Source organism: Dipodomys ordii, unplaced genomic scaffold, assembly GCF_000151885.1.
Source record: "Dipodomys ordii isolate 6190 unplaced genomic scaffold, Dord_2.0 Scaffold1, whole genome shotgun sequence".
NCBI lineage: Eukaryota > Metazoa > Chordata > Mammalia > Rodentia > Heteromyidae > Dipodomys > Dipodomys ordii.
In genome coordinates this window covers 39,756,249-39,771,636 of record NW_012267217.1, presented here as the reverse complement: position 1 = coordinate 39,771,636, position 15,388 = coordinate 39,756,249, and the positions used below count along the sequence as shown (strand labels likewise).

The following is a 15,388-nucleotide window of genomic DNA, read 5'->3' as shown; positions in this document are numbered from 1 at the left end:
TCTTTTTTCTTTTCTTCTCTCAGTAATGAAATCAGAGCCTCCTGATTCCTCAGCTGGTGCTCTACCACTTGAGCCATACTTCCAGGCCTGCTTTATGCTAGTTATTTTGAAGATTGAGTCTTGAGGATTTTTCTGTCAGGGCTGGCTTCAAACCATGATCCTCTGGATCTTAGCCTTCTATGTAGCTAGGATTATAGGCATTAGCTACTAACACCTGGCTGTTATTTTACATTTTAACTCCTATGAAATAAGTATCTACCTTAGAATTCATGATGTCTCCTAAATATATCAGCAAGCAGATGCAGTTTGTCAGTGCTTCTGAAGTCACAAGCTGGTTATTATTCTTAGTGACATTACAAGACAAAGACAGTATCTTAGCGTTTTAGTCATTAAAAGATCATTTATATGCCAAGCAAGGTGGTGCACACACATATAATCTTAGCACTTAGAAAGAAAGAAGAGGCGGCAGGAGGGAAGGGGTGAAATTTCCCAAAAAGAAATTACCTGACTCATGTAACTGTAAATAAACCCTTTGGACATCACCTTTATAACAACAATTAAAAATTTAAAAAAATAAAAAAAGAAGAGGCAGGAGATTCATGAGATTGCGGTCAGCCTGGGCTACAGTCTGAACAAGCCTGGGTTTCATAGCTAGACACTGTCACAAATCCTAACTCCCCACAAAAACAAAATCATTTGAGGAAAAATATTTTGTTTTTTGGGTCTGGTTGTGGAGCCTGAACTCTGGGCCTGGGTGCTGTCCCTCAGCTCTTCAGCTCAAGGCTAGTGCTCTACCACTTGAGCCACAGCGCCACTTCCAGTTTTTTTCTTTTTGCTTATGTGGTGCTGAGGAATCGAACCCAGGGCCTCTGGCATGCAAGGCAAGCGCTCTACCACTGAGCCACCTTCCCAGCCCTTAGGAAAAATATTAAGTCCTGTTTATGATTTGAAATTTTTATTTTAAAACTTATAGTAACATAAAGAAAATAATAGATTCTTTAAAAAATACATGAACTAGCTACCATAGAAACCTAAATAAGGGATATTCTATAAAATAAGGATTCTGTGCATTGCAAAAAGAAGCTTAAAAATCATAAAGGATTATTCTAGATTGAAGAGGTTGGATCACTAAAGATAATGAGTCACCTTAAGTTGAATCCTGTGTTTGGCGAGAGAGGGAAAAACAGGAACATAACTAGGATAATTGAAGAAATTTGAATATAGACTATAGATGGGCTAATAGTACTATATCAATGTTAAAATTCCCAAGTTTGATAGTTATGTTGTCACTATAAAAGAAAATGTACTTTTTTTCAGATAAAGAGTCAAGTCCAGTTCATTTTCACCTAATTCAAGGAAGGAAAAAGGAATGGATGAATGGATGGATAGATACATAATGCACCACCCAACCATATATGGATTAATGACAAAATACAACTACTGAACTTCAGAAAAGAATATACAGGAGTTCCTTATATTAGTTGTAAGTTTTCTATAATTTTGAGGTTATATGTAATGAAAGAAAAAAAGAAAACAGCATAAACACATGAGGACAGGTATCAATACACAGAAGAAAATCCTAGAAACAATGGTGGAAGTCCCTTTTACAAAATGTTCTCTCAGAACGGTATGGTGGTACACATCCATAAGCCCAACACTTGGAAAGCAGCCTGGCTTTATAGAACCAGACCTGATGTCAGGGGAAATAACACTCTCTTACCAGGTGTTGGTGGCTCACAGTCGTAAGCTTAGCTACTCAAGTGGCTGATATCTGAGGATCATAGTTTGAAGCTAGCCTGGGATCAGCAAAAAGCTGGAAGTGGAGCTGTGGCTCAAGTGGTAGAGTTGAGTCCTTTTGCAAAAAAACTAAAAGCAAAAAACAAAAAAACAACAACAACAACAAACTAAGGGACAGTGCCCAGGCCCAAGTACAGGCAAAAAAAAAAAAAAGCTCCCTCACTATGGGATATAACAATTAAGTTTAAAAAATATTCTTCATTAAAATGAGAAGACATTTTAAGAATCCTCTAACTCCATTTATTTCACCTCAGTACAAATGAATGATGTAGAGTTTAAAACAATTTTCCCATATTATTTTTACAAGACTGAAAAAGTGTAATTTTTTTTTTTTGGTTGGTCGCAAGGCTTGAACTCTGGGCTTGGGTGCTGTCCCTCAGCTCTTCAGGCGCTCTACCGCTTGAGCCACAGTGCCACTTCCGGTTCTCTGGTGGTTTATTGGAGATAAGAGTTTCACAGGCTAGCTCTGAACCAAGATCCTCAGATTTCATCCTCCTAAGTAGCTAGGATTACAGGCGTGAACCACTGGTGCCTGGCAAAAGTGTAATTTTTAAATCATCTAATGCAAGTAATAAAACCATCTTAATAAAAAAATATAATAAATTGGGTATTAACATACAGTTCCTAGTAATTTGTTTAGAATACGTTCTCTTAACAATTTTATGTTTTGTTTTTTTTTCATTTTTTACTTTATTAGCAATGAAAATATTCCACAGTCCCATTTATTGACCTTTTGGTTCCTTTACTCCTGGGTGTCTACTCCTCTTGCCACTTCTCACAAAGCACAGATCAGCGGCTGCCCTCTCTCCCACCTCTCTTCCACATATACATATCACAGAAGAGGACCAAAGACAAGGGCCCCTTCCTCAGCAGGAATGCATGAATAGAGAGACCTTGCACCAAGGAGAGCTGAACTCAGCTTCCTCCCCCTTGTCATTCAATGCCTTTCTTCTTGGCTGCCAGTCTTCTGTCAGGAGCTTGGCCTTGGTGACAGGAAGGCTAAGGAAGGAGTTCAAGGCCACAGCTTTTCTCCGTGGCCTTCAACCCTGGGACAGTGATTGGGAGGCAGAATGGCAGGTGTGTCTGCTTCAGGAGGAGGTGTTTCTCCTCCTCACCATGGCCTCACCAGGCCCTTTGGGAATTATTCCTCAGCTAAAGACTTGTAACTGGCTACAAGGTGCTACAATGAAACTAAACTGGTTTGGGTTATCTTTGCATTTGAATTTTTCTTTGTTTTCCTGGTACTGGTACAGGGCTTCATGCATAAACTTTACCCACGGACTCACATTTCTTTCCTTTTTGCTTTGATTTTTATTTTTTTTTTGTACTGGTACTGGGGCTTGAACTCAGAGCACAATTTTATGTTTTTATAGCTTTACTATAAAAATAAATCTTAACCTTTTTAAAGAAACAATTATTTTTGATTGCATTGTTCTTTTTAGCTCAGAAACAAAGCTTAAATCTTGAGAAATACCCAATCTGATGAAAGAATAATTTATTTAAATAATTTAAATTTAGGGCTGGGAAGGTGGCTCAGTGGTAGAGCGCTTGCCTTGCATGCCTGAGGCCCTGAGTTCGACTCCTCAGCACCACATAAGCAAAAAGAAAAAAGCCGGAAGTGGTGCTATGGCTCAAATGGTAGAGCGCTAGCCTTGAGCTGAAGAGCTGAGGGACAGAGCCCAAGCCCAGAGTTCAGGCCCCACAACCAGACCCAAAATAAATAAATAAATAAATAAAATATAAATAAGTAAATAAATAATTTAAATTTAGTCTTACTGTGCCATGATTCTTCTGGAAGTTAATGATTTCCTGGTCTTCTTTAAATGTATTACCCAATACTAACTGTATAACAGCTTTCATAGCAAAATTAAGCATGTGCTGGCTGAGAGGTACATGCTGGGTCTCTGGGTAGGATAGCCATTTCTCTAATAATTCTTCTGAAAGCTGAAAAAGAATAAGAAACAGCAATAACTATTTCCTCTCACTAAATCTGAGACAATTTTAACAAGCAGATTAATTTCATAATATACCCTGTTTAACTCTGTAGCCAAAGTTAGCACTCAGGTACTTCAGACTCTAGCCTAACTTTGTTTGCATATTCAGTACATATTTAGTGGTTCAAATTTAGCTTCTGTTAAATGGTTGATTTGCGAAAAAAACCACACTACAATAAAAAACAAAACAAATTAAAAATGCAATGATACAAGAAACTTAAACCTAATAGACACTAAATTTCATCAGCGCTACATTGCATGTGCATACATGTATACATACATGTACATTGCATTGCGTACATACATGTACTTGCATGTCTTGCCAAGCACCACACCTAGGATCTTATGCATGCTAGACAAATGCTTTCAACTGAGCTGCTTCCCCAGCCCTAAATCATTTTAAAATCATCTCTGCCATCTTTCTTCATGTTTAGATTTACTATTATTTAGCTAGTCTTCTATTACCAAGCACTGAAGTCTTTTTTGTTATAATAAAAAATACTTAAACAGTCTTCTTTTTACATACAACTATATGCATTTGGTTTCTTTAGATGTGAAATTGTGTTAAGAAGTAATTTTTAAGCTTTTGATATATAGTACCATGCTGCCACTTAAAATCATGTACCAATTTACTTTTATCAACAGTATCATAATTTCCAATTCCCATAGCTTTGACAACGCTATTGCCAATCTGACATAAAAAACGTCAACATTGGGCTGGGAAGGTAGCTCAGTGGTAGAATGCTTGCCTTGCATGCATGAGGCCCTGGGTTTGATTCCTTAGCACCACATGAGCAGAAAAAGCTGGAAGTAGTGCTGTGGCTCAAGTGGTAGAGCACTACTAGCCTTGAGCTGAAGAGCTGAGGGACAGAGTCCAGGCCCAGAGTTCAGGCACCATGATTCACACACACACAAAACATCAGCAACTGTTTATATTGTCTTTAATCATTGGTAGAATTTAGATGTCACATACTTAACACTGATTTATTTGACTTCCTCTGTATTCTTAAGTTCACTTTGTGTGTGTGTGGGGGGGGGTCAGTTGTGGGGCTTAAACTCAAGGGCCTGGGAGCTGTCCCTGAGCTCTTTTGCTCAAGTCTAGTATTCCACTACTTTGAGCCACAGTGCTACTTCGAGTGTGCTGGTGGTAAACTGGAGATATGAGTCTCATGGACTTTCCTGCCCAGGCTGGCTTCAAACTGAGATCCTTAGATCTCAGCCTCCTAGTAGCTAGGACTATAGGTGTGTGCCACTGGCACCCAACTATGCTCACTTCTTTAAGCATTTTTTCTATTGGGCTTTATGGTTTTTCTTCTTTTGTAATTCATATAGCTACTTTTTAGATGAAATCCAGTGGATATCTTCCCTCAATTTTCCCATTGAAAACTGAGCACCTTTTAGTCAAAGATTTTTCTAGTAGCCTTTTCCTTTGCGAGATAATAGAAACAAATATGTGTATGTGTGTATACAAATGGTTTCATAAATACAAAAATGGCTCTCTGGACAATATGTTACCTTGCAGATATTTAACCTCTATCTGTTTCCCTAGAACTATATCACTGCTGACAACACAACTAATAGGTGAAATACTTTCAGCCTATACTAGTAAAGTCTTGTCTTTTTTTTTGTCTGTCAGGGGGTTTGAACTCTGGGCCTGGACACTATCCCTCAGCTCTTCAGCTCAAGGCTAGCACTCTATCACTTGAGCTACAGTGCCACTTCCAGTTTTCTGGTGGTTTATTGGAGATAAGAGTTTCACGGTCTTTCCTGCCCAGGCTGGCTTTGAACCCCGATCCTCAGATCTCAGCCTCCTGAGTAGCTAGGATTACAGGCGTGAGCCACAGGCACCCAGCCTTTTCTTTTCTTTTTTTTTTTAAAGTCATGACCATAGATATTTAGTAATATTTATATTACTGTCACTTATAAGCTGAGTTGTGATTTGCTTACGTGTGTGTGTGTGTGTGTGTGTGTGTGTGTGTCCTGGGGATTGAACTCAGGGCCTGGGATTGAACTCAGGGCCTGGGCAGTATCACTTTTTTTTTTTTTTTGCTCTTGGCTGGTGCCCTACCACTTGAGCCACAACTCCATTTACAGCTTTTTTTTTTTCTTTTTGGTAGTTACTTGGAGATAACAGTCTCACAAGTTTCCTGCCTGGACTGGCTTTGAAACAAGATCCTTAGATCTCAGCTTTTTGAGTATCTAGGATTAATTGTGTGTGTCAATGGAACTTACCCATTTTTCTTTATTCTAGGCTAACATACTAGTACATCCACTAGAAGATTCTATTTGCTTGTGAATCTTGACTATATCAGGTGGGAATTCTAATGAGCTTCATTCGATAGTTCCATATTATATATTAATTTATTACTGGTAGACAAAATGCTTTCATTTCTTAGTGGACATCTTTTAAAAAATATTTCTCCAAAGATCATGGTTTGAAATCAGCCTGGGCAAAAAAAAACAACAACAAAAAAAACCCAAAACAAAAGCAAACCTGTGAGACACCATTTCCAATTAACTGGCAAAATGCTGGAGTGAAGTTGTGGCCAAGTGAGAGCATGGGGCTGAGTTCAGCATCGATGGCAATACAGATGTATCTCCAAACTTTGTCGTGTATGGTGAGTGCACATTGACATCAATGGCACAGTTCTCTCACTTGGCCCTAGTGGCAGCATTATAGGAATATCTATGACAGAATATTACCAGTTTTAATTAACACTGTGTAAATCATCTGTGATTTACACACTTCAAGCTCTCCCAAACGTATGTTATGGATCTTATGCATCTCAAATAAGAATACAATGACTTATAAACATCTTCAGACTGTTCACATTAAAATACTATGTTAAGCTGGGCGTCGGTGGATCCTAGCTACTCAGGAGGCTGAGATCAGAGGATGGTAGTTCAAAGCCAGCCCAGGCAGGAAAGTCTGTGAGGCTCTAATCTCCAATAAACTACCGGAAAACCTAACTGGCACTGTGGCTCAAGTGATAGAGTGCTTGCCTTGAGCTGAAGAGCTGAAGGACAGTACCCAGGCCCAGAGTTTAAGCCCCAAAACTGGGATAAATAAATAAATAAAATGCTATGTTAATTTCAACCAACATAACAGAAAAATAAAGACTGGGGCAGTTAGGGAAATGCTTTTTTCACTATGTGCACTGTGATAGTCTTTTCCAAATATGTCAACATTTCTGTTGTAACACCACTCAGTGAACAGTAAGTGAAGTCATCCAACTATTGAAACTTATGGTTAAATATGTAAGCTTGAGAACAACTTATTTATTAGTTATGAGATCTTAGATAAGCTGCTTCACCATTTAACTACCTACCAATTAATACTATTTAATATCTAACAATAAAATTCTTGGGAGGATTAAATGAGTTTAATACAAGGTACTAAATCAATTAACTTATTAATTTTGGCTATTAATATTGTTACTGAATTATCAAGCAGATTCTGGAGCACAACTATAAACTCTAAAATCCAGAAATTCTGAATAAACATTCAGAATGTATCCCAAAAGTCACAGGAAAATACCCGATTAATGGGTCTTTGAAGAGAGAAATTATACTCACAGAATTAGAGTGGAGTTTACACACAGCCTTGAAGCAAAGATGGTGAGGACAGGAAGGAACCAGCACTTAGGATGAAGTTGAAAGGATAAGAGTCATTAGAAGATTTAGTCAAAATGTGGAAATCAGATCTAGACACATATTACAAAGAAAGCCAAAAGGATTATTGTGGCAATAGGAAGCAAGCAACTTATAGGAAACAGTGCTACCATACATGATCCTCAAGAAACCACCAGTAGCAGAGGAAGAAGATGCTCTGACAGCAGAACTTCTCAGTGCCTTTGCTGATTGATCATTTAATTCCTATTCATCTCTTTATCCATCTGAGATGAAGTTTCAACAAGTGACCTAGGGTGATCTCAATCCTCCTAGTTATAGTCTTCTAAGTTATTACAGGCATATTCCAGGGAATATGCCTGCCTTCTATTTCCTTCCTTTTTTTCCTTTTGTGCCAGCAGTGGTGCTTGTACCCAGGATTTTGAACAATTACTTAGCAACATCTCCATTTCCAGCTTTTTTTTATATAGAATTGGGAGATCAGTCTTAAAAGACTTTCCTCGGCTAGGAATGTGGCTTAGTGGTAGAGTGCTTGCCTACTATGCACAAAACTTTGGGTTCAATTCCTCAGTACCACATAAACAAAAAAAGCCAGAAGTGGTGCTGTGGCTCAAGTGGTAGAATGCTAGACTTGAGGAAAAGAAGCTCAGGGACAGTGCCCAGGCCCAGAGTTCAAGCCCCAGGACTGGCAAAAAAAAAAAAAAAAAAAAAAAGACTTTCCTGCCCAGACTGGCTTTGGACTTTGATCCTCAGATCTGAGTAGCTCATATTATAGGAATATGCCACCACTGCCCAGCTTTGCTTAGTGTTTTCACTCAAGGCTGACACTCTACCAATTAAGCCACAGTTCCACTTCCAGGTGGTTATTTAGATTTGTCTGTTCAGGTTGGTTTTGAGCCTCGATCCTCAGATCTCAGTTTCTTAAGTAGCTAATATTACAGGTATTATAAGCCACTTGTGCCAAACACATCACTATTTTTAACTAATGCCTACGTATATAGCCTGCACTATCGAGTGAACAATATAAACATGAAGTAGATTTCTCATATGTGGACCAAGTCTACAAACTGGCCTTCATAGCAGGATTCAGAGAACAGGATATACACAGAGCCTATACACAAGCTTGAAGTAGGAAATATAAGGACAACTATTAGACTGAGAACTGGAAAGGATAGAGACTAATCAATAAGCAACCAGAGTTAAAGATCCATCCAGTTCAGTATGTTCAGAGTCACAAAACCATACAGAGATAAACCAATGTATTAATAAATTCATAGGGTAAAGTCAGCAAGTCAGACTCAAAACTTGAACAGAAAGTGAGTTTCAAATCGAACTCTGATAAGGAAAAATTAGATTGAATTTTTATTTTTTTGTAGTACTGGGGGGGAGTTGACTTTAGGACAACATATTTGCTGGGCAGGCACTCTAACCACTTGAGCCACACTACCAACCTCACCTCTTCCCCCTTTTTTTCTTTTTCTCTTAGACTCCCCCAACATGTTTAATAGAGGCTGAGTTATCTGCATTTTTACAAGCAGGGTGTCTCGGGTGAATTCAGATCATTTCTTAAACATGGGTTAAGAGTCGGCCTAAAGGTGGGTACTGGTGACTCACACCTGTAATCCTAACTACTCTGGAAGCTGAGATCTGAGAATCACAGTTTGAAGCCAGGGTGTGGGTAGAAAAGTCTGTGAGACACTTATCTCTAATTAACTACCTGAAAACTGGAAGTGGAGGTGGCTAAAAGTGGTAGAGCACTCTTAAAAAAATTTCTTTAATGTTATTGTAAGAGTGATGTATAGAGGGGTAGAGTTACATAAGTCAGATAATGAGTACATTTCCTTTTGAACAGTGTCCTCCATCCTCTCCCAGTTTTTCCCTTCCAACTTCCCTCCCCCATTACAGCACTCGGGCAAAAAAACAAAACAAAACAACAACAACAACAACAACAAAAACCCTCAGGGACAGTATATAATTCCTTAGTTCAAGTCCCACCAGAGAAAACTGCAGGCCAGCCCAGAAGGCACATGCATATAAGTCCAGTTACTTCAGAGGCAGAGACAAAAGAATCTCATTTGAACCAGACTAGACAAAAAAAAAAAAAAGACCCTCTCAAATAACAAAACTGAGTATGGTAGCACACAACTATAATCCCAGTTATGCAGTAGGCAGAGGTAAGAGGATCATGGTATGGTCCAAGGCTAGCCTACGCAGAAAAAGTGTTAAGACTAGATCTGAAAAATAAATAAAAATGGAAAATGGAGAGCATATTTCTAGTGGTAGGGTACCTGCCCAGTAAGTTTAAATCCTTGAGTTCAAACTCCAGTACTGCTAAGCAAAAACAAAAACAAAAAATAAAACAACCCTTCAGATCTCTTTTTTTTTTTTTTGGTGGGTCATGGGGCTTGAACTCTGGGCCTGGGCACTGTCCCTCAGCTCTTCAGCTCAAGGCTAGCACTCTACCACTTAAGCCACAGTGCCACTTCTGGCATTTTCTGTGCATATGGTGCTGAGGAATCGAACCCAGGGCCTCATGCATGTAAGGCAAACACTCTACCACTGAGCCACCTTCCCAGACCAAACCTTCAGATCTCTGTATTCCCATAATTCCAACTCACACACTTTACAAAAATGTATACTTTTGTGTTGTTTTACTTTTTGGGCTTTTGTGTTTTGCTTATCAGGACAATAAAAATCAGCTTAGAGACTTAGGTAGGAAAAGAGTGGCAAAGAAAGATCATACCACTCATTAAAAAATATATTATGATCTATACTTCGTAACACCAGACCAACAACTGGATCACCTTACCTTTAGCAGAAGAGCAAAGTTACTCTGCAGACATGTAGTCACAGCATTCTCATACAACTTTTTCCTCCTGTGGTTTTCAGTCACACTGGCCCCATCAGACTGATACCTTAGCAATGACTTTAGCATGGTGTCAAAAGGATCCACTGCAACACAGATTAAATGTTTCTTCAGCAAAATAATCACTCATTCAAAATGAAAGATCAGGAAGAGTCACAAGAAACAACAGGTAAGAACACAGCAACTTTTCTCACAACTCACTTCATAGTCGTTTCTAAATACAAACAGTTCAGGAGTAAAGGAAGATTACAAGAATATAATACCCTGACTCAGAATTCCATTGTCATTAATACTAGCATGACTTTCCTACCTACATGACAACAATATCTTTAAAAGAAAATTTTATGGGCTAGGAAGGTGGCTCAAGTGGTAAAGTGCTTGCCTTGCATGCATGAGGCCCTGGGTTCAACTCCTCAGTACCACATAAGCAGAAAAAGTTGGAAGTGGCACTTTGGCAGAAAAAGTTGGAAGTGGCACTTTGGCTCAATTGGTAGAGTGCTAGCCTTGAGCTGAAGAACTGAGGGACAGCGCCCAGGGCCAGAGTTCAGGCCCTACAACTGACCAAAAATAAATAAATTAATCAATTAAAAAGTGCATTCCACTAATTTTAATACTTCTAGATGTACCCTGAAACTATTCTGTTCAGACGCCTCCCAAAACTCCTGTTGTAATTTATACTGGGATTGTGCTGTAAAGATCTATAAATTTGCCAGCGCCGGTGGCTCATGCCTGTAATCCTAGCTATTCAGGAGGCTGAGATCTGAGGATCATGGTTCAAAGCCAGCCTGAGCAAGGAAAGTCCGTGAGACTCTTACATCCAATAAACCAGTAGAAAACCGGAAGTGGTGCTGTGGCTCAAGCAGTAGAGCACTCGCCTTGAGCTGAAGAGCTGAGGGATAGTGCCCAAGCCCCGAGTTCAAGCCCCACAACCAACCAAAAAAAATCTATATATATTTTAAATAATAATTTTGAAATCTTGTGAAATATTCAAAGAGGTAGTAAAGTCCAGAACAATGTGAGGTAGTAAAGTCCAGAACAATGTCTAGATCTAGACAAGAATTTGAAAAATTTATTAATCCTATTTCAGATCAATGCATAGTTCTTACAAGCATATATTCTTTGAAAATAAGGATCAGCTAATTATAAAGAAAAATTAACTTACATGTCTTATTGGGATTGATATGCTGCTTCAGTACATCAACAGTGCCCAAACTAACAACAAGCCGCCGACCAAACCAGAAAGAAACCACAGGTCCATATCTCTCATGCAAGTTAACCAGGAACTCATGCAGACTTCCACTGGTCACAATATCTGGAAGATTACCATCTCTGATTTAAAAAAAAAAAGCAAAATTTAACAACAACAACAACAAAGATTTAACTTGGAAAAATCAGACAAACCATAGTAGAATCTTTCTATAGAGTAAGGGTTTGTGAAATTCAAATTACTGAAAAATCCCAAACTCAATTCTATTTGCTTCTCTCTGTTAAGTTCTATTTAGACATGGGTTTTTTCTGACAATTGTGCGAAGGCATTAACACTTCAATGTGAAATAAGAAAGCAGTACAAGGAACATTTGACCTAGACTTTAGAGAACTAGTCGTCTTGAGCAGTACTTCACTCTGAGAAAGCCACAGCCACTGTCCTAGGCTCAGAGAGCCATTGCTACCATTCTAAACTGAGTCAGCCATGGCCACCATCACAGGCTGATGCCAATCAGCTGTGGTAAGATTTCTTTTCTTTTTTTTTTTTGTCTTAATTCTGTCCTATTTTCAGCTTTCTCTGGCAAGGGAAAAGCACTTAGTGGGTTTGGGTTTAAATAACCTCCTTTCAGTTCTTAAAAAGTTTCGGTTGTATGCCCAGAGGAAATTTAAAATAAACAAGGAATTATAAGATGAGTAATCTAAAAATATGGTTTAGGACTGAGGATATAGCACAGAGGAAAAACACTTGCTTTGAGTTCCACTCCTAGCACTTCAAAACAACAGAAACAAGAAAATTATATGCATGTTTTACTTTTGATTAACAAAAAAAAATACTCACTTTTCTTCAGTTGGTATAATCCCTGGAATTCCTGCAGCTCGTCTGGAAGCCTTAAGGAAAAAATGTTTGACGGAATGAAATAGTATATATTTCTCAAGTCAGATGTGTTTTAACAAGAAATTGCCCAGACTTAACCATGGTTTTCCAACTGGCTTGAAGGAATTATTTCTGCATTCAAATATAAAAATCTATGAGTGGGGCTGGGAAGGTGGCTCAGTGGTAGAGTGCTTGCCTTGCATGCATGAGACCCTGGGGCTGGGAAGGTGGCTCAGGGGTAAAGTGCTTGCCTTGCATGCTTGAGGCCCTGGGTTTGATTCTCAGCACCACATATGCAGAAAATGCCATTAGTGGTGCTGTGGCTCAAGTGGTAGATCTCTACTCTTGAGCTTTTGAAAAGCTGAGGAACAGCACCCAGGCTCAGAGTTCAAGGCCCATGACCAGAAAAAAAAAATCTATGAATTCTTTTTTTTTTTGGGTCTGGTTGTGGGGCCTGAACTCTGGGCCTGGGCGCTGTCCCTCAGCTCTTCAACTCAAGACTAGTGCTCTACCACTTGAGCCACAGTGCCACTTCTGGCTTTTTTCTTTTTGCTTATATGGTGCTGAGGAATCGAACCCAGGGCCTCAGGCATACAAGGCAAGCGCTCTACCACTGAGCCAACTTCCCAGCCTCTCTATGAATTCTTTACGTGGAAAATTACCTTATTCTTTCTCTGTGTCAATTCTGAAAAGCACTTAGTTGGGCAGTGGCTAGCTCTCCATCTGTAACCCTAGCTACTTGAGAGGCTGAGATTGTGAAAATTTATAGTTCAAGGCAGCCTGAGCATAAAAACACATGAGATTCCATTTCAATCTTCCATGTGACTGAATTATTAGCGGGAGCTTGATGTGGAAATTAGGCCATCAGGGCAGAGACCAAATGAAGATTAGTACCCTCAATGAAAGAGGCAGAAAGGAGGTGTGTTCTCCTTCCACCATCCCAGGACACAGCCACAATGAGCCATCCAAGAACCAGGAAAGCTAGCTGACTTTCCAGATTCCGGATCTAGAAGAAATAAAAGTAGTCTCTTCTTTGCTTGCTACACTCCAGCCACAGGTGTTCCTGCTTATTTGCTGCTCTTAACCTAGAATATTCTTTCCCAGATATCTAAATGGCTGACAGCTCCACCTTCCTCAAGTCTGCTCAAATGAGTCTTTATCTCTTCCCTTTCCTACTGTAACAATCCTGTCTACCTCTAACTACAATTTTTCTGGTACCTTTTTTGTTTGTTTGTTTCATTTCATTTTTTCCAGGCTGGAGATAGAACCCAGGGCCTGTCTCATAGCACTAACACCAACAAATTATATATAGTATTTTTTTATACAGCATTTTTATATAGCTAGAACAGAAATTCCAAGTCAGGGCTTTTCTGACTGGTTTGTGGACTGCAGTATTCCCAACTATGAGAAAGCATGAGGGGTATGCAACTGGTTGAAAGCAAGTGTTGCTTCTACTAGCTGAGCAAAGGATAACACTTTTTTTTGGTGGGGGGAATCATAGGGCTTGAACTCTGGGCCTGGGTGCTGTCCCTGAGTTCTTCAGCTCAAGGTGAACACTCTACCACTTGAGCCACAGCACCATTCCGGTTTTCTGGTGGTTAATTGGAGGTAAGCTCCTATGGACTTTCCTGTTGGGGCTGGCTTTGAACTGTCGTCCTCAGATCTCAGCCTTCTTAGTAGTTAGGATTACAGGCATGAGCCACCAGTTCCTGGGGATAATACTATCTTGAAGATAAATATTCAAGTCGTGGACCTGGTAATTGCCGAAGTAGGAGGATCCCAAGTTGGAGGTCAGTCTGAGGGGTATCATGAAACTCTGTCTCAAAACAACGGCTACAAACGTTTAGTTTCTCAGATAATAAAGCTTCCCAAACTTCCACACCGCGTAGTCTCACATTCCTGCCAAATCTGTTTACAAGCTCCTAAAGTGATGCTTCTGAAGGCGTGCTGTCACTACCAGTGACATTTTGGGGGCTTTTGAGCAGCTTTTCAGCTTCGACCTTAAAACCACCTCGTTTTGTGGAGCTTGTTTTACACTTAACACTTGTGTTTTCAGGTTGACCAAGGCTGACGAGAGCTGGACGGTGGAGAATGGAGGATGGGGCACTTGCAGGTTCCGGGCCCTGTTCCTGGCCCTCGCGCACCCGCCTCTGCAGTCCCGAGTGCAGACGTCGCGCACTCGGGATCCCCGCAAAGACGGAGCGACCGACAGAGCGGCGCAGAAGCAGACAGAAGCCCCGGGGGAATGCAAGGGAAAAGGGGAGAGCTTCTGCCCTCGGGCGTTGAACTGGCAGCTCCGGGAGAGCCCACCCGGCTGGGTGTGGTTCCCGCGGCTGAGTGCGCCCGCCCTCCCCTCAGGCCCTCCCCCTAGAGGTCGGCCCTCGCGCTAAGACCCTCCCCCTCAGGCCCGCCCTCCTCAGGCCCAAACCCTAGAGGCCCGTTCTCAGGCCCGCCCCCTGACGGCCCGCCCTCCCCTTCAAGCCCTCACCCCCTCAAGCCCTCCCCCCGAGCGACCGACGACGGGCCAGTCGACGTGGGGGCGGGCCACGGACGCTGCAGCCACAACCCGAGCCTACGGGTTCGAGCGGGCAGTTACCGGGTAGAGGTAGAGCACAGAAGCCACTAGCGCCAGCAAGAAAGTCACGGCGAAGATAGCGAAGTCTATCATGGCGCTTCCGGTCGGGGCTCCACGTCTGTTCCAGATCCTGAGCTCCGGCAGCAGCACCCGAACCCGGCGCGCCCTGAGGAATTCGTGCGGAGTAGAGGAAAACCCTCGTTTCTGCGAGCGAATGGGCGGGCGCCGTAAGCGTGGCGGCGCCGGGGGGCGTGGCGGGGCCAGCGGACGCTGGGGGGCGTGACAAGGCTGGCGTAGGAGGGCGGGGCGAAGCCCATCAACAGGCGTCGGGGGCGTGGCAATGTCGGTGGAGGCGTGGCGTCTGGAGGGCGCGGCAGGGCTCTGACCGCGCTGACCACACCTCCAGGAGCTCAGTGGGCGCGATTTCCGAGTTGTTCCGAGGCGTT

General features: G+C 41.3%; 1 protein-coding gene across 1 annotated transcript in view; it reads right to left on the bottom strand.

Moving 5' to 3' along the window:
• The window catches only part of LOC105980905 (cytochrome P450 20A1), a 37,023-nt gene extending 21,845 nt beyond the window's left edge, over nucleotides 1–15,178 (bottom strand). The window contains exons 1-5 of the mRNA XM_013009898.1: nucleotides 14,964–15,178; nucleotides 12,332–12,381; nucleotides 11,450–11,616; nucleotides 10,231–10,373; nucleotides 3,574–3,741 (exon numbers count right to left, since the gene is read on the bottom strand). Coding sequence (XP_012865352.1) covers nucleotides 3,574–3,741; nucleotides 10,231–10,373; nucleotides 11,450–11,616; nucleotides 12,332–12,381; nucleotides 14,964–15,035 — 600 coding nt within the window. The 5' untranslated portion in view covers nucleotides 15,036–15,178. The remainder of the gene's footprint in view (nucleotides 1–3,573; nucleotides 3,742–10,230; nucleotides 10,374–11,449; nucleotides 11,617–12,331; nucleotides 12,382–14,963) is intronic.
• Nucleotides 15,179–15,388: the final 210 nt, after the last annotated feature.